General features: G+C 49.3%; 2 protein-coding genes across 2 annotated transcripts in view; both read left to right on the top strand.

The window, feature by feature from the left end:
* Positions 1-6209: 6209 nt before the first annotated feature.
* pdk2a (pyruvate dehydrogenase kinase 2a) lies at positions 6210-19428 on the top strand. The gene is made up of 11 exons (XM_086194545.1): positions 6210-6590; positions 7379-7520; positions 7890-7961; positions 8596-8780; positions 8988-9077; positions 9415-9492; positions 9808-9884; positions 9965-10063; positions 17151-17261; positions 17597-17710; positions 18448-19428. The coding sequence occupies exons 1-11, from the start codon at positions 6473-6475 to the stop codon at positions 18589-18591; spliced, it is 1230 nt and encodes a 409-aa protein (XP_086050671.1). The 5' UTR covers positions 6210-6472; the 3' UTR covers positions 18592-19428.
* A 1801-nt stretch (positions 19429-21229) lies between these two features.
* Positions 21230-22119, top strand: part of myo1d (myosin 1D) — a 58240-nt gene continuing 57350 nt past the window's right edge. Inside the window, exon 1 of the mRNA XM_086194858.1 lies at positions 21230-21788. Coding sequence (XP_086050984.1) covers positions 21694-21788 — 95 coding nt within the window. The 5' untranslated portion in view covers positions 21230-21693. The remainder of the gene's footprint in view (positions 21789-22119) is intronic.

A 22119-nucleotide genomic window follows, 5' to 3' on the forward strand; every position in this document is an offset into this window, starting at 1 on the left:
ATTTTAGCTGCTTTAGGGTCACTGCTTTGTCAAAGTAGCTCTGAGCGGTGCCAGTGGCCGTTTCCTGGTCCAAAAACATCTCTGACGGTCCTGTGGGTGTGGCCACAGAGATGGCGCTGCAGCTCACCTGTTTTATGTTTAGTATCAGAAGTTTAGTTTGTTTACTTTTATGACATTTATCACAAGTTTGGGATATATGAACTTTACACAAAAAACTATATGGACCCTGATGGTTCCTGAAGGACCCTGGATGGACCCTGAAGGACCCTGATGGACCCTGGATGGACCCTGATGGACCCTGAAGGACCCTGGATAGACCCTGAAGGACCCTGGATGGACCCTGAAGGACCCTGATGAACCCTGAAGGACCCTGGATGGACCCTGAAGGACCCTGATGGACCCTGAAGGACCCTGATGAACCCTGAAGGACCCTGGATGTACCCTGAAGGACCCTGATGGACCCTGAAGGTCCCTGATGGACCCTGAAGGACCCTGGATAGACCCTGAAGGACCCTGGATGGACCCTGGATAGACCCTGATGGACCCTGGATAGTCCCTGATGGACCCTGAAGGACCCTGGATAGACCCTGAAGGACCCTAATGGACCCTGGATGGACCCTGGATAGACCCTGAAGGACCCTGGATAGACCCTGAAGGAGCCTAATGGACCCTGAAAGACCCTGGATGGACCCTGGATAGACCCTGATGGACCCTGAAGGACCCTGGATAGACCCTCAAGGACCCTGAAGGATCCTGGATAGACCCTGATGTACCCTGGATAGACCCCAGTGTGAGACAACTGGGTCGTCACCCATTGCCATGGAACCCTTTGTTAGCTAAGATGTTAGCCTTAGCTTAGCTGCTATGTGATTGGTTATCAGATTTTGCTCACTGAGTATTTAGGAATGATGTGTGTTTTCCAGTGCTGGTGTTGTCATGACAACTGTAACTCATTCACGCCCCCTGCTGATGGTCCCTGAGACAGAAATACTGGAGAAAAGGCAAAGAGTTGAAATGGGCGGTCAAGAAAGTACGTGGGGGCGGTGATTGGCTGCCATCAGCACTGAGTAAACTACTGGGTTCTTAATGATATCAGGTTGTGATCAGATGCCCTCCGTGTTTCTGACATCAGCAACAGCAGCGAACTAAACCTGGAAGATCATCAACTTTTGTTCACCTCAGAGCTGATTTACTGATTCAGTCACCCACAGTCACGTTGGCTGTTGGTAACCATGGAGACGATCACTTCCTGTTGGACTACAACCGCGTGTCTCCAGTGTCAGAAGCCTGCAGCAGAAGGCAGCGCCTCGTTTGACCTCACCTCCTGGTCAGAGATTCGCTCCTCAGCAGGAGGTGAAATTACCTTCTCAGTGACATCATGCAACTTCGCTCCGATCATTGTCAGAGCGTCTGATGAGAGTGTGTGGACACTGAAGCTCAACAGTCCAGAACAGCGTCAAAAAAGTGCCAAGACCTTTGGCGTTGCCCGTGTAAGAAGCTCATCGTCCAGCGACTCTCACAGGTCGGCGTATTCGCCCTGCAAACGGAGAGTCGCTCCTGCAGCAGCTGATGAGAGTGATGGAGCCATGATGGATAATTACAGGCGGAGGCCTCTGGGACGGCTCAGGGAGAGATGCGTCCTCTTATCGCTCCGTTCCACAACCCTCCTCTCACACAGCTGTGCCACAAGTCGAGCGCTCTGAGACCCAGAATCTTCTGAGAATTTGATGACACAACTATCAGGCTTTTCCAGTCGTGTTCGTCGAGGCGGGTGGAAGAGGATCGCGTTCTGCTGGATATTTGTGCTGGAACGAGGGATGGGACTCATCACCGCGGGAACAATGATGTGCTGGTTCTCCAGGATCAGCGGTTCTGGTGGACTGGTCCTGAGCTCCAGTGCTCGCAGACCTCGCTGACATGCATTTGTCACAGTGTCGTTTTCGTTCTTTTTCCCTGCTGGATGATGCAAAAGCTTTGAGGCTGATTGTCAACAGGCTCGGTGGAGGGCGTAGCAGCACAAGAGCTCAGAAAGGGTTTGGTAACTTCTAGAAGGCACTCGTCTCTCTGTGGAGACGACCGCTGCTGAAAGCCTGGCTCACTGAGAAAAAGCACAACCAAACACAGGGTTGCTTACAGCCCCTAAAAAGCTTCGTAAAGACCTTCCAAGAACGAATCACTTCACCTTTGTCTCATAGTCAAACAATCGTGATGAAGATTTGATCCTTCGCGATTATTGAGTGCTATTAACTTCCAATGAACGGCTAATAAAGCTTTATTACCTGTTAATTAGGGTTATAATTACAAGCCTTGTTTCCACATCACCAGGCTGGAGTCTCACATTTTAATTAATATGCAAACACGCTGCTTTATTGACACTTGGACACGTGGACCTGTCCTAGGTAGCATTAGCTTGGTAGCTCATTTGTCCCCGTTAGCTTGTTTTTGCTAGCTAACAGTCCAGCTCCACGCCAGAGGGTTCTTTATTTCCAAGTTACTTCTGATACTCAAATATATCAGAGATCAGGGAGGTTCCTACTTGTCATGCTGTGACACCGCTGGTTAGGGTCCCGCTACAGCAGAGCACCCTGCAGCTGCAGCTTCCTGGATGGGCCCTCCAGATGTGCTTCGACGGCTTTTGCCTCCATATTTGAAATCTCACAGGAACAAACCAGTCCAGGGAAGCTTCATGAACACCTTCCAAGTGGACAATCACCTGACGGAGGCGACGAGTCAGTGTGGAGAGAGGCGGCGCTGCAGGTTTTGTTGCCTCCTCTGATGGCAGGAATATGATTTCCCCTCATGCTGCTGCATCATATTACTCATCAAGTGAGTAACGTGTCGGTGGGTGTTTCTTATGTAAGCGACCCGACATAGAAACAGGCTATTCTTCATGTTCATTCGTTTTCATCAGGCTCCTGGTGGGCTGAAGGAAACACATTATTGCTCTTCAGCTTCCCGAGCCAACGGCGAAGGACACGGCCGTTATTCAACAAGTGAATGAGATTATCGATGATTCGCAGCTTTAGAAATGCAGACTGATTAAAAAAAGGATGTGACAGATTGTGCTCGTCACGGCAGCACAGACGACAGGACCCTCGCCTCAGCTCTAGAGCTTTCATTTCTGAGGACATTAAACACAAAGCCAGCGAGCTTCAAACATGAGAGTTTACATCTCAGTACATGAATTATTCATCCCCTGAAGGCTGTTCTATCATGTAGAAACATGGTCACTGCCATGCTGGGAGCAGCGCCGCATCACGACATCGAACATGGAGGTTCCATAGAAACACTCCACCAATCGTAGCTTGTATCCCCCCATAGGTTGTAGCTGCAACCTTTGTAAGAATACAATCAGAACTATCTTCTTCAAACTGGCTTCCGCTGTTGATCAGTGCAGAAACTGGTCCTGTCCTTGAGGAACATCATAGCCATGAACTACATTTGTGAGTCAGGGTTGACACCAAGGACTCATGGAGCTCTCTTGTCCTCCAATACGTAAGCAGGAAGTTGGGGCTGAAATAAAAACAGAACTGACCACAGAGTGAAGGTCATGATGCTGTCAGCTGAGCTGAGGTGTGTGGCGTCGCGGCTGCGTGGCTCTGAAGTTCATTTCTTCTGTGTTTTCACGTCTGTTAAAGATCAGTCGATCTCACCTGCAGGCTCTGGATGTTCTCCTTCCTCCAGTTGTCTGAGAGGAAACACACCTCGTCCTCCTTTTATTTCTCCAAACACACTTTTACCTCCGCAACTCTTACATACTGACAGGTAAACAAGCGTGCATCGATGCGAGGGAGGACGCTGAAGCCTCCTTTCAGTTGTCTTTATTTCAAAGTTTGCTTGTGTGTTATTGGAAACCATCTTCATATTCACTTACACATCTGGAGGAACATCTGGACTGTCAAACCAAGCCAGCATGAAAAGGCTGCAACCTGCAGCCGTGTTGGGAGTCCCGGTGCTCGGCCGGCCTCCTCACCTACGGAGGCCTTTGACTCTTTAGTCTGGTTGTTCTTCACTCCAGTTGTTGGGTTGATTCCTGCAGCAGAGTTCAGCGAAACAAACCCTCACTCGACCTTTCATCAGGGGGAGGGGGCGTCGATGAGGCCTGAGCGCTGGGTTTGGGTGAAGTAACCCTTTAAGGAGTTTTGGTTTTTACTTGAGAATTTCTTCATCCTGGTACTTTTCCCTCTGTTCTTGGTTCCTTTCAGAATGATCGTAGTGACAAAGGCTCAGCTCCTCAGCTGATGAGTGGAACGTCTTCATTCCTGAGTAGAAACTGAACGCGCTGTGAAGGTTGTTGACTGGTCTGGAACCGCAGGTCTGACTCAGCGTCATGTAAGGCGACCAACATTCAGCTGCAGCCTTGTAAAGTTGCACCCTGTTAGTCTCCTATTGTCATTTAAATGTCCACTTAAAGTGACCCCCCCCCCCCGCACACACACACACACCTCTCACCCACCCACCACACCAGTCCCCCCCCCCCCCCCCGACCCGACCCAACCCACCAGCCAGCAGAGAGAGGAAATTTCCACTGGAGTTGTTGTTGTCCAGCTGGCCAACATTCAGGCCCGACAGCCCCGTCGGTTGTTGGCGGAGGGGGAGAGGAGCTCAGCAGGAATGTTGGTGGAGAGCGGAAAAGTACTGGGGGGGGCACAGAGACCCGCCAGACCAGGCCAGAGTGTCTGGGGTCAAACAGCCACGTCCTGCAGGCTCGCACCCCATCACTGAAGCTTCTAGAACACAAAGTTGTTGAAATTCTAATCAGATGAGAAGTGCGTTGGTGTTGGCATTCGCACGCAGGACCTCAGCGTGGAGGTCGCCTTTGTCTGTTCTCATGCCACCAGGCATGTTGGGCTTGTTTGCATTGTGTCAGGACGTGAACCACATGGCGTCCCCCTCCTTGCAATCAGGCTCAAATCAGATCACATTGAAATTACTGCAAAACTTAAATGATCTTTTGTTGGGAAAATGTAATGGGATCCTTTGAGATTAAGTCAAACATTGAGAGTAATGTTCGTCTCGCTAAATACGGATGGCGACATCTTTTAACACGTCAGTCAAATATCAAAGAGGTTTTCAGATTTCCTGCAGAACCCCTGGAGGCTATCGGCTAAGATCGATCAGGTTCTTGTTCTGAAAAATGGATCCCCGTGTGAGAACAGTTTATACATCGTGGCCACCAACTGAAGCGTGGCGTAAGGTTAACTCAAGGTCACAACACATCTGTGTTTAGAAAACTTCTGTTGGCCGTGTTGCAGTTTGCGTCAGTTGCCAGTGAATGAGCCCAGTAACGATCCTGTGACATCATCAGTACCATAATTGATACGGTTGGTTTGAATCAGCGAGTCTGACCACCATTGTCTCGCTGTGTGGACGCCGTCGACGCGTGGAGTCGTAACTGATGGCTGACGTCTGTCTGCTGACATGAACTTTATTGTTCGGTCACACTATAAATCCGCTGTCAGGTTGTGTTGTTCTGGCCGAGAGCTTTGCGGGTCGGCTTGGGACGGGCCGGCTGGTTTAGGACAATCCCGACTGTACCGACCCAGCTGAGGTTATGTAACGGGACATTGTTTCCTGACAAAGGCATTTCCATTCAGACGGGGTCGGCCAGCGTCCAGAGAATCCTCCAACCTGGGTGTGAGGGTGTGTTGCTGGAAACAGCAGCAGGGAGTGTGGCGGTTCTGAGGGTGGAGGAGGGTGGAGGAGGGCAGCCAGCTGGACCCTGAAGCATCTGATCAACTTAGGAGCCGCCGATAAACTCATAATGCTCAGCTTGAACCACAGAACCGAACAAACCTGAAGGAACCCAGGAGGCATGGAGGAGTGACACGAGCCAGCAGGTCGGCGCTGATTCTTCACCTCTGAACAGAACCTTCACACGTTAGAAACTCAAGAACTGGTTCTGATCCCATCAAGGAGGTCATGTGATTGAGTCGTTGGGTTTTATTGTATTCTGATCCAACGTCCACGTCCTCTAGTTCTGCATCATGTGACCTGGGGACTCAAACCCAGTAACAGATAGTAGTACTCCTGTACCTCCTATATTTGACATGAATATGTTTTTGTTTTTACCCCCTTCATGTTTTTCAGGGACTCCACTTCCTCACAGGACACCCGTCGATCCTGTAATATTGGAGTTCGATGCTCCGTCACTGGTGGTGGTCAGAACCCCGTCTCCATCTGCATTTGTTTATTTGATAGTTTATTATTTGTTTGTTTTGTAGTTTGTGTGCTGAAAGCGACAGAAGCTGCCACTGGTAACCCGGAGCGCCTGAGCCGCTGGTCCCGCCCCCGGGGATTCCTATTGGCCATTGGTCAACGTAAATGAAGAATCCTGTCCTCCTATTGGCCGGAGCCAGCTCCTCCTCCCTTGTTGTTGACTGCATCCCAGCAGCTCGCGGCAGACGGAGCAGCAGCTAGCGACCCTCGGACCCGGTGGCCTCGGTGAGGAGCCGCGACCCCCGCCGGCACGATGAAGTTCGTCAGGTTCATCATGAAGAACGCCGCCCTGGCGAGCGCCCCCAAACACATCGAGCACTTCTCCAAGTTCTCCCCGTCGCCGCTGTCCATGAAGCAGTTCCTCGACTTCGGTGAGTGGACGAGCTAGCGAGCAAGTTAGCCGCGTGAATTACAGTACTGCAGCAGGAGTAGTAATAGTACCAGCAGCAGCAGCAGTAGTAGTGGTGGAGGGGGAGGATGGTGCTCATAACGCGGAGGATTGCGTCAGACCCGCAGCAGGCTGCGCCCTGCACGGACAGCCCCGCCCCCCGGCAGAGACGCTGCGCTGAGGGAACTAGTTTTTAGGGTTTGTGGTGGTCACAGAGGTACCTGTGACGTAACTGCCAGCCACCCACATGGCTGAGAATATTCACTGAAATGTTGAGGTATCTGTACTTTACTCGAGTATCTAAATACTTCTAGCTCTACTACATTTATATGAAGTCATCAGTTACAAGTTACTCTGAAGACAAAGGTCTGTGTAGTAAATATGTAGGTAAAGTACTGTGTACTTCTCCCAGTACTCAGTAGGGGCCACACAGACCCTGGAGACTGATTGAGGGTGCAGCTCAGCACCAGCGTCACACGCCGCCATCCAGGGGCTGGAGTTGATACCGTTTGTGACACAGATTTCACACAAACATAAACATGTCTGACCACGTCGACCCCTGGTGACCTCAGGTTCGGAGAAAAGCTTGAAAATGTACATCCAACTTGCTTAGAAGTACTTCAGTTGGACTGCAGTACAAGTGTTTATTTGAATATTGGAGTTGCAAGAGCGTGTTGACTGAGTCCAACCAGAGCTGTCTTGTGGTTCTGGTTCTGGTACTGGTACTGATTCGGCTCACATGAAGACGTGAATGATTCTGTGTTGGTTCAGGCTCCATCAACGCCTGTGAGAAGACCTCCTTCGTCTTCCTGAGGCAGGAGCTCCCCGTCAGACTGTCAAACATCATGAAGGAAATCAACCTGCTGCCTGACAAACTGCTCACGACGCCCTCGGTCCAGATGGTGCAGAGCTGGTGAGCCGTGTTTCATACTTGTGCTGTGATTCGTAGACGCTGGTGAAAACAAGCTTGATGGCAGGTTTGGTCCCTGGACTGTTGACGTGTCAGCAGCTGCTGGTTGGATGTTTGTGTGTCCTGACGTCATGCCCAGGATTACATTACACCCTCTGACCAAGTTGCACTCGTTCCAAGTGGCTGTGTGTGCGCGCGTGTGTGTAGGGACTCTCCTCGCTGAACTTTCCCCCAGTTTCTCCCCTCACGTGTCACGTGACCTTGTTGTTGGTCTGTTGCTCTCTCCTATGAGAGCAATGCAAGAGGAGGAAGGCGTTCAACAGCGTCAGTAACAACATTCTGCCTGTGTGTCTCTGTTGGTGATGTCATCAGGTACATCCAGAGCTTGATGGAGATCCTCGAATTCCTCGACAAGAATCCTGACGACCACAAAGTCCTGGGAGAGTAAGTTGTTGAAGTTCCTGGAGAATCTCAACATCTCCGCCTCTTCTTAGCTGAGCTGCGTCTGTGCTGCCTCTTCAGTCCAGGGGAGTGTTTGACATCGTCTCCTTCAAGCCTCAGCGTCTAAAATAACTGAAGCAAGGAAGTAAACGGAGTGCTGACGCCGGTCTGTGCTGTGTATAAATACTTCACTCAAATCATCTGAAGCTGTTTTTCCCCTTCGTACGATTCATTTGAACAGAAGCGGCGTGGTTGCTGCCAGGCGATGGTCTCAGTCCCCGGTGAGTTCCGGAGAGGTTGGTTGGGGACGCTAGTGGACGTCGGTCCGACCCAGCGAGCAGACAAACTGCTGCGCCAGTTTGAGCTTTTTGATGTCACATCAACGGTAGAATGTGTAGGAGAAGGGAAGTAGCAGAAACACACACGAGTCCTGAGGGCGGGATCGAGCTCCCGCGTTAACTCTCACCTCCAATCAGAGAAGTCCTTGTTCTCGCGTGGTTTGCAGCGAGAAACCGAACCAAAAAGAAAAATCTTTGTTGCCACGCCAACAAATTATGACCCACACCTGATGGCTTTGGCTCCTTCCTTGTTCTTCTGAGTGTGATGTAACAGAGTCTCTGACCTTCTCTCTCCCCAGGTTCGTGGACGCCTTGGTGACCATCAGAAACCGGCACAACGATGTGGTTCCCACCATGGCCCAGGGTATCATCCAGTACAAAGAGACCTTCCCCCAGGACCTGGTCACCAACCAGAACATCCAGTACTTCCTGGACCGCTTCTACATGAGCCGCATCTCCATCCGCATGCTCATCAACCAGCACAGTGAGTCACCGTGCAACAGGGGTCAAAGGTTACTGCTGATGGTGCTCATCTCATGCCTGTGTGATGTCATCGTTTAACATTTGATAACGCACAAGTCCCAGCAGACAGAGCAGCGTGTGAGGGGTGGTCAGTTTCAGCACCGGCGCTAATGGTCAGCCTCCGTGTGGGCGGTCCGATCAGATCCGTGTTCTGCTTTCACCCCTGCAGCTCTCATCTTTGACGGCACCACCAACCCGGTTCACCCCAACACCATCGGGAGCATCGACCCTCACTGTCAAGTCGGAGACGTCGTCCAGGGTAAATACAAGTCTGGAGTCTCGAATGGTTGTGAATCCATTAACAGGCCTGTCACGATGAAAATGTTGCTGGACCATTAATCGCCCCAGACAAGATTGCGATAAAGGGTAATATATTGATTATTTGCTGTACTGCGTATCATGACAGGCCCATCGCCTCTTGAGATCACATGGTTTGATATGACACGGAGAGCCAGCAGCTTCCCCCTATCAGTGTTGATATCTACTGTTCCCTTTTATTGTTCTTGCCCTGGGTTTGCTAACGGTGGCGTTCCTCTGGGTTTGCTAACGGTGGCGTTCCTCTGGGTTTGCTAACGGTGGCGTTCCTCTGTGTTTAGATGCCTTCCACAGTGCGAAGATGTTGTGCGACCAGTACTACCTGCGCTCCCCTGACATCATCCTACAGGAGATGAACAGTAAGCTGCTGACTCTGATTTCATGTCTTCATGCCAGTGATTGAGAATATAAATCAAGCGAGTGGCGATCCAGCCAAGCGCGCGTGTGTGTGTGTGTGTGTGTGTGTGTGTGTGGGGGGGTGTTTCTAATTATAGCGCTGAAGCTGAAGCAATGGCCAAGTGGGCCCGGCTGACTGCTTCAGACAATATTGACACACGGACTCTTTCCGTGCTCAGCTGTGAGGAGAACACTCAGAACCACAGGTGGAGAACATCCACAAGTGGACGATGAGACTTAAATGAGCAGATTAAGAAATTTGTCTGTTTCCCCTCCAGACAAGAAGAAGAACCTTCCCCTCAGCATCGTGTACGTGCCCTCGCACCTCTACCACATGCTCTTCGAGCTCTTCAAGGTACGTTCCCATCACGAACCCATGACTGACACGCACCAGCACGCTAGAAAACCTGAACATGTCCCAACTCTCTCGAGCAGAACGCCATGAGGGCGACCATCGAGACACACGAGCACCGCAGCCACCTCCCACCCATCCAGGTCCTGGTGTCCCTGGGAGGAGAGGACATGTCAATCAAGGTGATTGAGACAACCCAAGCGTGTATGAGAGCAGGCGTGACAGCAACTGAGGGACGGCCAGGTTGAGCCTGGAAACACAATCCGTGTAAATGAACGTGCAGAATTCTGCAAACATTGGAGACAGAGAAAATTAGGAACCATGCGAGGAAGTATAAAGAAAAACAGGAACAGCGTGACGAGGCTGGGCACCTCACCGCAGCAGCAGGAGGGAAGATGGCGGCGGGACCGTGGTCACCCGCCCTGACGAAGCCGATGGAGATCAAATACTTCCACTGTCTCATTATTTTCCAACTTCAAACTTGGCCTGTGTTATACAACTTTAGTTGTCACGACAACAACAACAACAGGGCGCAATCTTCACTTTTCCAGCTGAACAAACCTCCCAATCAGATCAGCTTCTTCCTCCGGCAAAGCCACTGAGCTCCCATCAGATTAGACCAGACGATCTGTTACCCAGGTCATCACCCGGGCCTCGTCCAGGTCCGAGGCCCGGGTGATGACCTGGACGAGGCCCGGGTGATGACCTGGGCCTCGTCCAGGTCATCACCTGGGTAACAGATCGTCTGGTCTAATCTGATGGGAGCTCAGTGGCAGAACACAACGCACGCCTGGAGGGCCAAACTCTGGGTCATCCCGTGTGACACGCAGGAGTGAAGCTGCGGCCTCTCGTGTTGTGAAGCCTGTTGTGGTTGTTGACACCAGCATGTGATGGAGGAGTAGAGTGCAGTAGTAGATAGTAGTAGTAGTAGTAGTATGCAGTAGAGTGCAGTAGTAGATAGTAGTAGAGTGCAGTAGTAGATAGTAGTAGAGTGCAGTAGTAGATAGTAGTAGAGTGCAGTAGTGGATAGTAGTAGTAGTAGTAGTAGTATGCAGTACAGTGCAGTAGTAGATAGTAGTAGAGTGCAGTAGTAGATAGTAGAAGTAGTAGTATGCAGTACAGTGCAGTAGTAGATAGTAGTAGAGTGCAGTAGTAGATAGTAGTAGTAGTAGTAGTATGCAGTACAGTGCAGTATTAGATAGTAGTAGAGTGCAGTAGTAGATAGTAGTAGAGTGCAGTAGTAGATAGTAGTAGAGTGCAGTAGTAGATAGAAGTAGAGTGCAGTAGTAGATAGTAGTAGTGTGCAGTAGAGTGCAGTAGTAGATAGTAGTAGTGTGCAGTAGTAGATAGTAGTAGTGTGCAGTAGTAGATAGTAGTAGTGTGCAGTAGTAGATAGTAGTAGTGTGCAGTCAAGTGCAGTAGTAGATAGTAGTAGAGTGCAGTAGTAGATAGTAGTAGTAGTAGCAGTAGTAGTATGCAGTAGAGTGCAGTAGTAGATAGTAGTAGAGTGCAGTAGGAGATAGTAGTAGTGTGCAGTAGAGTGCACTAGGAGATAGTAGTAGTGTGCAGTAGGAGATAGTAGTAGTGTGCAGTCAAGTGCAGTAGTAGATAGTAGTAGTAGTAGTAGTAGTAGTATGCAGTAGAGTGCAGTAGTAGATAGTAGTAGAGTGCAGTAGTAGATAGTAGTAGTAGTAGTAGTATGCAGTAGAGTGCAGTAGTAGATAGTAGTAGAGTGCAGTAGTAGATAGTAGTAGAGTGCAGTAGTAGAGAGTAGTAGTGTGCAGTAGAGGGTAGTAGAGTGCAGTAGTAAATAGTAGTTGTGTGCAGTAGAGTGCAGTAGTAGATAGTAGTAGAGTGCAGTAGTAGATAGTAGTAGTAGTAGTAGTATGCAGTACAGTGCAGTATTAGATAGTAGTAGAGTGCAGTAGTAGATAGTAGTAGAGTGCAGTAGTAGATAGTAGTAGAGTGCAGTAGTAGATAGTAGTAGTGTGCAGTAGTAGATAGTAGTAGTGTGCAGTAGTAGATAGTAGTAGAGTGCAGTAGTAGATAGTAGTAGAGTGCAGTAGTAGATAGTAGTAGAGTGCAGTAGTAGATAGTAGTAGAGTGCAGTAGTAGATAGTAGTAGAGTGCAGTAGTAGATAGTAATAGTGTGCAGTAATAGATAGTAGTAGAGTGCAGTAGTAGATAGTAGTAGAGTGCAGTAGTAGATAGTAGTAGAGTGCAGTAGTAGAGAGTAGTAGTGTGCAGTAGAGGGTAGTAGAGTGCAGTAGTAAATAGTAGTTGTGTGCAGTAGAGTGCAGTAGTAGATAGTAGTAGAGTGCAGTAGTAGATAGTAGTAGTAGTAGTAGTATGCAGTACAGTGCAGTATTAGATAGTAGTAGAGTGCAGTAGTAGATAGTAGTAGAGTGCAGTAGTAGATAGTAGTAGAGTGCAGTAGTAGATAGTAGTAGTGTGCAGTAGTAGATAGTAGTAGTGTGCAGTAGTAGATAGTAGTAGAGTGCAGTAGTAGATAGTAGTAGAGTGCAGTAGTAGATAGTAGTAGAGTGCAGTAGTAGATAGTAGTAGAGTGCAGTAGTAGATAGTAGTAGAGTGCAGTAGTAGATAGTAATAGTGTGCAGTAATAGATAGTAGTAGAGTGCAGTAGTAGATAGTAGTAGTGTGCAGTAGTAGATAGTAGTAGAGTGCAGTAGTAGATAGTAGTAGAGTGCAGTAGTAGATAGTAGTACTGTGTAGTAGTAGATAGTAGTAGTGTGCAGTAGTAGATAGTAGTAGAGTGCAGTAGTAGATAGTAGTAGTAGTAGTATGCAGTACAGTGCAGTAGTAGATAGTAATTGTGTGCAGTAGTAGATAGTAATAGTGTGCAGTAGTAGATAGTAGTAGAGTGCAGTAGTAGAGTGCAGTAGTAAATAGTAGTAGAGTGCAGTAGTAAATAGTAGTAGTGTGCAGTAGTAAATAGTAGTAGTGTGCAGTAGTAAATAGTAGTAGAGTGCAGTAGTAGATAGTAGTAGAGTGCAGTAGTAGATAGTAGTAGTGTGCAGTAGAGTGCAGTAGTAGATAGTAATAGTGTGCAGTAGTAGATAGTAGTAGAGTGCAGTAGTAGATAGTAATAGTGTGCAGTAGTAGATAGTAGTAGAGTGCAGTAGTAGATAGTAGTAGAGTGCAGTAGTAGATAGTAGTAGAGTGCAGTAGTAGATAGTAGTAGAGTGCAGTAGTAGATAGTAGTAGAGTGCAGTAGTAGATAGTAGTAGAGTGCAGTAGTAGATAGTAGTAGAGTGCAGTAGTAGATAGTAGTAGAGTGCAGTAGTAGATAGTAGTAGTGTGCAGTAGTAGATAGTAGTAGAGTGCAGTAGTAGATAGTAGTAGAGTGCAGTAGTAGATAGTAGTAGAGTGCAGTAGTAGATAGTAATTGTGTGCAGTAGTAGATAGTAATTGTGTGCAGTAGTAGATAGTAATAGTGTGCAGTAGTAGATAGTAATAGTGTGCAGTAGTAGATAGTAGTAGAGTGCAGTAGTAGATAGTAGTAGAGTGCAGTAGTAGATAGTAGTAGAGTGCAGTAGTAGATAGTAGTAGAGTGCAGTAGTAGATAGTAGTACTGTGTAGTAGTAGATAGTAGTAGTGTGCAGTAGTAGATAGTAGTAGAGTGCAGTAGTAGATAGTAGTAGTGTGCAGTAGTAGATAGTAGTAGTGTGCAGTAGTAGATAGTAGTAGAGTGCAGTAGTAGATAGTAGTAGTGTGCAGTAGTAGATAGTAATTGTGTGCAGTAGTAGATAGTAGTAGTAGTAGTATGCAGTACAGTGCAGTAGTAGATAGTAGTAGTGTGCAGTAGTAGATAGTAATTGTGTGCAGTAGTAGATAGTAATAGTGTGCAGTAGTAGATAGTAGTAGAGTGCAGTAGTAAATAGTAGTAGAGTGCAGTAGTAGATAGTAGTAGTGTGCAGTAGAGTGCAGTAGTAGATAGTAGTAGAGTGCAGTAGTAGATAGTAGTAGTGTGCAGTAGAGTGCAGTAGTAGATAGTAATAGTGTGCAGTAGTAGATAGTAGTAGAGTGCAGTAGTAGATAGTAGTAGTGTGCAGTAGTAGATAGTAGTAGTGTGCAGTAGAGTGCAGTAGTAGAGAGTAGTAGTAGATAGTAGTAGAGTGCAGTAGTAGATAGTAGTAGAGTGCAGTAGTAGATAGTAGTAGAGTGCAGTAGTAGATAGTAGTAGTGTGCAGTAGTAGATAGTAGTAGTGTGCAGTAGTAGATAGTAATAGTGTGCAGTAGTAGATAGTAGTAGAGTGCAGTAGTAGATAGTAGTAGAGTGCAGTAGAGTGCAGTAGTAGATAGTAGTAGAGTGCAGTAGTAGATAGTAATTGTGTGCAGTAGTAGATAGTAATAGTGTGCAGTAGTAGATAGTAGTAGAGTGCAGTAGTAGATAGTAGTAGAGTGCAGTAGTAGATAGTAGTAGAGTGCAGTAGTAGATAGTAGTAGTGTGCAGTAGTAAATAGTAGTAGAGTGCAGTAGTAGATAGTAGTAGTGTTTAGTAGAGTGCAGTAGTAGATAGTAGTAGTGTGCACTAGAGTGCAGTAGTAGATAGTAATAGTGTGCAGTAGTAGATAGTAGTAGAGTGCAGTAGTAGATAGTAGTAGAGTGCAGTAGTAGATAGTAGTAGAGTGCAGTAGTAGATAGTAGTAGAGTGCAGTAGTAGATAGTAGTAGAGTGCAGTAGTAGATAGTAGTAGAGTGCAGTAGTAGATAGTAGTAGAGTGCAGTAGTAGATAGTAGTAGTGTGCAGTAGAGTGCAGTAGTAGATAGTAGTAGTGTGCAGTAGAGTGCAGTAGTAGATAGTAGTAGTGTGCAGTAGTAGATAGTAGTAGTGTGCAGTAGAGTGCAGTAGTAGATAGTAGTAGTGTGCAGTAGAGTGCAGTAGTAGATAGTAGTAGTAGTATGCAGTAGAGTGCAGTAGTAGATAGTAGTAGTGTGCAGTAGTAGATAGTAATGGTGTGCAGTAGTAGATAGTAGTAGAGTGCAGTAGTAGATCGTAGTAGTGTGCAGTAGGAGATAGTAGTAGTGTGCAGTAGAGTGCAGTAGTAGATAGTAGTAGTGTGCAGTAGGAGATAGTAGTAGTGTGCAGTAGAGTGCAGTAGTAGATAGTAGTAGTGTGCAGTAGTAGATAGTAGTAGTGTGCAGTAGTAGATAGTAGTAGTGTGCAGTAGTAGATAGTAGTAGTGTGCAGTCAAGTGCAGTAGTAGATAGTAGTAGAGTGCAGTAGTAGATAGTAGTAGTAGTAGTATGCAGTAGAGTGCAGTAGTAGATAGTAGTAGAGTGCAGTAGGAGATAGTAGTAGTGTGCAGTAGAGTGCAGTAGGAGATAGTAGTAGTGTGCAGTAGGAGATAGTAGTAGTGTGCAGTCAAGTGCAGTAGTAGATAGTAGTAGTAGTAGTAGTAGTAGTAGTATGCAGTAGAGTGCAGTAGTAGATAGTAGTAGAGTGCAGTAGTAGATAGTAGTAGAGTGCAGTAGTAGAGAGTAGTAGTGTGCAGTAGAGGGTAGTAGAGTGCAGTAGTAAATAGTAGTTGTGTGCAGTAGAGTGCAGTAGTAGATAGTAGTAGAGTGCAGTAGTAGAGAGTAGTAGTGTGCAGTAGAGGGTAGTAGAGTGCAGTAGTAAATAGTAGTTGTGTGCAGTAGAGTGCAGTAGTAGATAGTAGTAGTGTGCAGTAGAGGGTGGTAGAGTGCAGTAGAGGGTAGTAGTAGATAGTCGTAGAGTGCAGTAGTAGATAGTAGTAGTGTGCAGTAGAGTGCAGTCGTAGATAGTAGTAGTGTGCAGTAGAGGGTAGTAGAGTGCAGTAGAGTGTAGTAGAGTGCAGTAGTAGATAGTAGTAGTGTGCAGTAGTAGATAGTAGTAGAGTGCAGTAGTAGATAGTAGTAGTGTGCAGTAGAGTGCAGTAGTAGTGTGCAGTAGAGTGCAGTAGTAGATTGTAGTAGTGTGCAGCAGAGTGTAGTAGAGTGCAGTAGTAGATAGTAGTAGTGTGCAGTAGAGTTTAGTAGAGTGCAGTAGTAGATAGTAGTAGTGTGCAGTAGAGGGTAGTAGAGTGCAGTAGTAGATAGTAGTAGTGTGCAGTAGAGGGTAGTAGAGTGCAGTAGTAGATAGTAGTAGTGTGCAGTAGAGTGTAGTAGAGTGCAGTAGTCGAGAGTAGTAGTGTGCAGTAGAGTGTAGTAGAGTGCAGTAGTCGAGAGTAGTAGTGTGCAGTAGAGGGTAGTAGAGTGCAGTAGTAGATAATAGTAGTATGCAGTAGAGGGTAGTAGAGTGCAGTAGTCGAGAGTAGTAGTCGAGAGTAGTAGTAGAGTGCAGTAGTAGAGAGTAGTAGTAGAGTGCAGTAGTAGTAGAGTGCAGTAGTAGAGAGTAGTAGTAGAGTGTAGTAGTAGTAGAGTGTAGTAGTAGTAGAGTGCAGTAGTAGTAGAGTGCAGTAGTAGAGAGTAGTAGTAGAGTGCAGTAGTAGTAGAGTGCAGTAGTAGAGAGTAGTAGTAGAGTGCAGTAGTAGTAGAGTGCAGTAGTAGTAGAGAGTAGTAGTAGAGTGCAGTAGTAGTAGAGTGCAGTAGTAGAGAGTAGTAGTAGAGTGCAGTAGTAGTAGAGTGCAGTAGTAGAGAGTAGTAGTAGAGTGCAGTAGTAGTAGAGTGCAGTAGTAGAGAGTAGTAGTAGAGTGCAGTAGTAGTAGAGAGTAGTAGTAGAGTGCAGTAGTAGTAGAGTGCAGTAGTAGTAGAGTGCAGTAGTAGAGAGTAGTAGTAGAGTGCAGTAGTAGTAGAGTGCAGTAGTCGTAGAGTGCAGTAGTAGTAGAGTGCAGTAGTCGTAGAGTGCAGTAGTCGTAGAGTGCAGTAGTAGAGAGTAGTAGTAGAGTGCAGTAGTCGTAGAGTGCAGTAGTAGAGAGTAGTAGTAGAGTGCAGTAGTAGTAGAGTGCAGTAGTAGAGAGTAGTAGTAGAGTGCAGTAGTAGTAGAGTGCAGTAGTCGTAGAGTGCAGTAGTAGAGAGTAGTAGTAGAGTGCAGTAGTAGTAGTGGAGTGTAGTATCACACAATTATAAAATAAAATTCTAAAAGGGGAAAAAAACAAAGTTATCTTTAATCTGTCAACAGTTGCGTCCGAGCAGCTGCCTGATGTTGCCGCTAATCTTTGGGACTGTTCTGTCCTCCGCCTCACTGACGGGCTCAGACGGCTCCACCGTCACCATGGCGATGTGTGAAGGAGACCTGCGATGCTGACGTATTGTTTTCAGGTGCCTCATTGACTATTTCTGACCGCAGGTGAGTGACAAGGGTGGCGGTGTCCCGTTTCGCAGGATTGAGAACCTCTTCAGCTACATGTACTCTACCGCTCCGGCTCCTCAGATTGGCGAGTACGCGCGGCCCCCACTGGTGAGTGCAGACAGCCTGGCCCCTGTTTCTCACCTCCACTGCACTCCTACGTATATTTGAAGCTGGTGTGGTTGTTCAGCAGAGGCGGGTGATGGCACCCTCGGTGACTGCGCCTCTGTCCAGCCTCCAAAAGCTCATCTAGCTTTTATTTAGACTCTTGCTTCTATTAACAGAAAAAATCCTGGCGTCCTCGCTCTTCCTTAACACAAACGACCTACAGAGCACAAAGCAAACATGGCAAAGAGCTGCCAGTCGGGTGGAAGCTCGCCGCTGCTGCTCCTGCAGCCTGCGGAGAACAAAGTCCTCTAAAGCTTTGATCTGGTGTGTCCCTGCAGGCGGGCTTCGGCTACGGCCTGCCCATCTCGCGCCTCTATGCCAAGTACTTTCAGGGGGACCTGCAGCTCTACTCCATGGAGGGCCACGGCACCGACGCCGTCATCTACTTGAAGGTGAGCCAGATGATGATGATGATGGTGGTGATGAAGGAGACTTGAGAGCTCCAGCTGGTCTTCTCTGGCGCGGTGTCAGTGCGGCCTTCCTCGTGTTGTGGACCGGGGAGACGCCTGATGCTGCGCCACTGCTGGTGGGGCTGCTGCTAAATAGTGAGCTCTGCTTTGCTCTCGGAGTGATACGTCACCCAAACGTGTATTTTGCCTTCCAGGTACTCACTAGCGGGCGTCTGTAGCTCACCAAGATGTTTTCCCTCCTGCATGACTTCTTAGTGGCCCTAGAATGCTGGAAGCGCCAGCCATGAATATGTCGGTCTGAGCTAACGGAGCCTGAAGGCTAACAGCAGCTAAACTGTCTAAAAATATGCGTGGTCAAACTCTGCAGCTCGTCTGGTGTGATCACCGTGGCCTCCATCCAGACAGGCGATCGGGCTGCTAACGTTAGCGCCGCAGGAGTGCGTGTAGCTGACAGCTAATCCTTCTGAATGCATTGGCGAGGTGACGCTACGGCGTGCAGGGGCATCCTGATTTCTTCTCACTCCGGCGTCTTGATTTATTTTTTACTTGAACTCTTTTCTCTCTGAACATGGTTTGTTTGTTTCAGTGACAGACCTGCATCAGGTGGGCCACCGCCATTACAGAAAATGTTTTGGACGCGGCCCACTCCCACAGTAATGGGGGGTAATTCTGATGTCATGTTGTTAACTTGCCAGTAACTGGTGGCTCCGCCCCTCCAGGCTCTGTCCACCGACTCCATCGAGAGGCTGCCAGTCTACAACAAAACCGCTCTGAGGAACTACAAGGTCAGTCTGGAGGCGGACGACTGGTGCATCCCCAGCAAAGAGCCCCTGGACGTCAGCACCTTCAAGGTGGCCAAATGAAGACACCTCCAGGCCGCTGATTCCCATGACATCATCAACAAAGGCTGGCAGCCCCGGTGCTCTGACCACTGAGAGGCGTCTCCAGACGGCGGGCCAGGCCGTCTCAGCCTTAGCATTAGCATGTTGTTTTACATCCCTGTTGTCTTCGTGGGTTCTTTTAGAAAATATAGAAATATCAAAATGGCTACTAACAGAGAATACTCGTTAAGGAGAGGGCGCCACCGCGCCGTGAACAGGAGACGAGGTCGGACCCAGCATGTGGGGGGCGTTACATTTCAGTTATGACATCACAGGTACTGTGAGGTTATTGGGGGGGGGGTGTCACCTGAGCCTTACCTTAGCAATGCCACCCAAAGCATCGTTGAAATACTTGAACCAATCACAAGTGACTGCCTGACGCTGATCCACGAGCGCTGCAGGGCCACCAGATAGAACCGGTTCCCTCAGCTTAGATATTTGGAGGCTACAAGAGACGTGTTACCATTAATTAGCAAGTTCCCAGTCCATGTAGCGAGTTCTCCATGGCCCCTCCTCAGGTACATGGTGATGGCTGGATCCGTGCTCTGGACCAGGTTCTGTGTTCTGGACCAGGCTCCGGTCCCACGGAGCCCAAATGCTGCCTAAGCCCAGAATGTTTGCCTTCTCTGTGACCCAGCAGGGCGGGGCCTGCGTGGCATGGTTATGGCGCCACGGAGGGAAACGTTCCGGGTCCACGTGTGTTGATGACGTTCATCTGTGTGAAACTGATGGTGAAAGCTTTTTTTTTTATAGCTGCTCTTGTTGCCATGGAAATGATTGTAAATACTGTAAATATGAGTAATAAAACAATGAGCTGTTCCTGTGTGTGTCTGTCACGCTGGGTGTTGGTCTGGGGACCTGCGTCTGGTCTAGACCTGGACTAGTTCTGGACTCAGGTGCCACACAGGAAACTTTTAGTCTCACGTTTAACAGTCTGGTCACATATGGCCGATGATGGCGGTGACATCCAGGTCACCACAACGCTGACAGCTGGAAACAATCCCGCTGTGCCCCCTCAACCAAACTCTCCATAGCTACGAATACTACTGCAGTACACAGCAGTACCACTACTAGGATCAAAGTCATGGGTGGGAGTGGTCAGAACCCTCTCAGCCAGGAGGAGACCGTTGGCCTGCAGGAAGGAAGTGGATCAAAGTAAAGCTGACATCATCAGAAACGACGGCAGGAATGCAGCGAGCTGAGGAGATGGCCGGCGTCAACAGAACTCAGTCCAGGAGAACTAGGAAGTAGAAATACTGGCTGAAGTAGTACTCATGAATACCTCAGCTAAAGAGTACAGATTCAAACTGGAGAACTGCGTTTATACTGGTCCGACTGTGTGTGTGTGTGTGTGTGTGTGTGTGGAGTCAGCAGCAGCAGGCAGGTTCTCCCGTCTGCTGCTCCTCAGGCTGAACTCTACTCTGACTGAGGAGACTAGAACAGCAGAACACCGGCACGGAACCCAGTCAGGACAGTCCTGAACTCAGCTTTGACCTGAAGGTTTCCTCTGGATGGAACTGAAGCTCAGACAAGTCCACGTCCTCCTGAGGTCCATGTCCTCTGAGGTCCACATCCTTCTGAGATCCATGTTCTCCTGAGGTCCACATCCTCCTGAGGTCCACGTCCTCTGGGGTCCACGTCCTCCTGAGGTCCATGTTCTCCTGAGGTCCACATCCTCCTGAGGTCCACGTCCTCTGGGGTCCACGTCCTCCTGAGGTCCATGTTCTCCTGAGGTCCACGTCTTCCTGAGGTCCACGTCCTCTGAGGTCCACGTCCTCTGAGGTCCACGTTCTCCTGAGGTCCACATCCTCTGAGGTCCACGTTCTTCTGAGGTCCACGTTCTCCTGAGGTCCACGTCCTCTGGGGTCCACGTCCTCCTGAGGTCCACGTCCTCTGAGGTCCACGTTCTCCTGAGGTCCACATCCTCTGAGGTCCACGTTCTCCTGAGGTCCACGTTCTCCTGAGGTCCACGTCCTCTGAGGTCCACGTCCTCCTGAGGTCCATGTTCTCCTGAGGTCCACGTCTTCCTGAGGTCCACGTCCTCTGAGGTCCACGTCCTCTGAGGTCCACGTTCTCCTGAGGTCCACATCCTCTGAGGTCCACGTTCTTCTGAGGTCCACGTTCTCCTGAGGTCCACGTCCTCTGGGGTCCACGTCCTCCTGAGGTCCACGTCCTCTGAGGTCCACGTTCTCCTGAGGTCCACATCCTCTGAGGTCCACGTTCTCCTGAGGTCCACGTTCTCCTGAGGTCCACGTCCTCTGAGGTCCATGTTCTCCCGAGGTCCATGTCCTTTGAGGTTCATGGTCCTTTCCCCTCCTCCGCGCCGCCGCTGGGGCCCCTCCAGGTGTCGGTCCCATCTTCGTGTTCGGGAGCCATTTCCCGCGCTTGGCCGCCAGATGGTGCGCTTGCGTCATCGGTGCGTCTCACCTGGGTCTAACTGTCCCTGGCGGGACCGGAGGACGGCTACTGACGTCCTCTGGACCTGCGTGTCCCGGTCGGGCGGGTGTAACGGGGATACAAGAGTCTCTGGAGTCACCCTTCCACCTTCCATTCATCCGTCCGTTGGCGGGACTCCGCCGGGCTCCGTTTTCTCCTTTTATGGTCACAGCGGCGTCCCGAGCGTCCACGCGGGCCCCGGAGAACTCATCGCCCAAGTATGCGTCAGCGGCGGCGGGGCGGGGGTCTCCGCACGCTGGCAGCGACGGTCCTCCTCCACGCAGGAGCGCGCTGACCCGCACCTCTCGCCGCTGCGGGGCGGGGGCGGGGCTTACCGAGGGAGGGGGAGACTCCAGGAAAACGGACGGAGCTGGCGCGCGATGGGACGAGGACCGACCGGGAGGCTCGGCCGGACCTGAGAACTCTGGAGTTCTGTGTTTCTCCCGAGACGCGCGTGAAGGGACAGTAGCTTCGCCTCGGCGGGTTCTGCGGGCCGTTGATCTGCTTCAGGAATGAGAAAAGTGACTTTCACGCCATGAAGTCACGCACGGTCCAGTGAGGCGCGTGGAAGCCACCGATGCGCACCTCCCGTCGGCTCCTCTCAGCCAGCAGCTTCCGGTAGTTCGAAGAGGTCCAGACGGTTCGAGAATGGCCGAGCACGAGAGCCTGGAGTTCGGGAAAGCGGACTTCGTCCTCCTGGACACCGTCTCGATGGAGGAGTTCATGGCGAACCTGAAACTCAGGTAAGACCGCCGCGCTCTGACGGGGCGTCAACAGGTGCCGCCGGGGCAGCGTTCAGTCCTGAGACTGAATGAACAGAACCGCCAGAACCAGAACCAGAACGACCACGCAGTGAAAGTGACACCTAGACCTTCCATCAGTTACGCCCGATGAAAACTTTTACACAGTTGAACAACGAATTCACGCCTCGTGTTGTAATGACGTCATGGGCCAGGTTCTCTCGTCACTCGGCCAGAACCAGGAGGACGCGAGCGCTCGGTTCCACCAGAATTGACTTTATCTCCCCAGGAGGGAACGAGCAGAACCAAACATTGACGGTTGCACTACATTATT

Source organism: Aulostomus chinensis, chromosome 23 (genome assembly GCF_037954235.1).
Source record: "Aulostomus chinensis isolate RoL2024-O1b breed Wild chromosome 23, RoL_Achi_v1.0, whole genome shotgun sequence".
In the NCBI taxonomy this organism is placed as follows: domain Eukaryota; kingdom Metazoa; phylum Chordata; class Actinopteri; order Syngnathiformes; family Aulostomidae; genus Aulostomus; species Aulostomus chinensis.

Coding starts and splice junctions, on each gene's coding strand:
- pdk2a (XM_086194545.1), top strand. CDS start 6,473: ATGAAGTTCGTCAGGTTCATCATGAAGAACGCCGCCCTGGCGAGCGCC. Junction 6,591..7,378: donor GAAGCAGTTCCTCGACTTCG/GTGAGTGGACGA, acceptor GTGTTGGTTCAG/GCTCCATCAACGCCTGTGAG. Junction 9,078..9,414: donor AGTCGGAGACGTCGTCCAGG/GTAAATACAAGT, acceptor CTCTGTGTTTAG/ATGCCTTCCACAGTGCGAAG.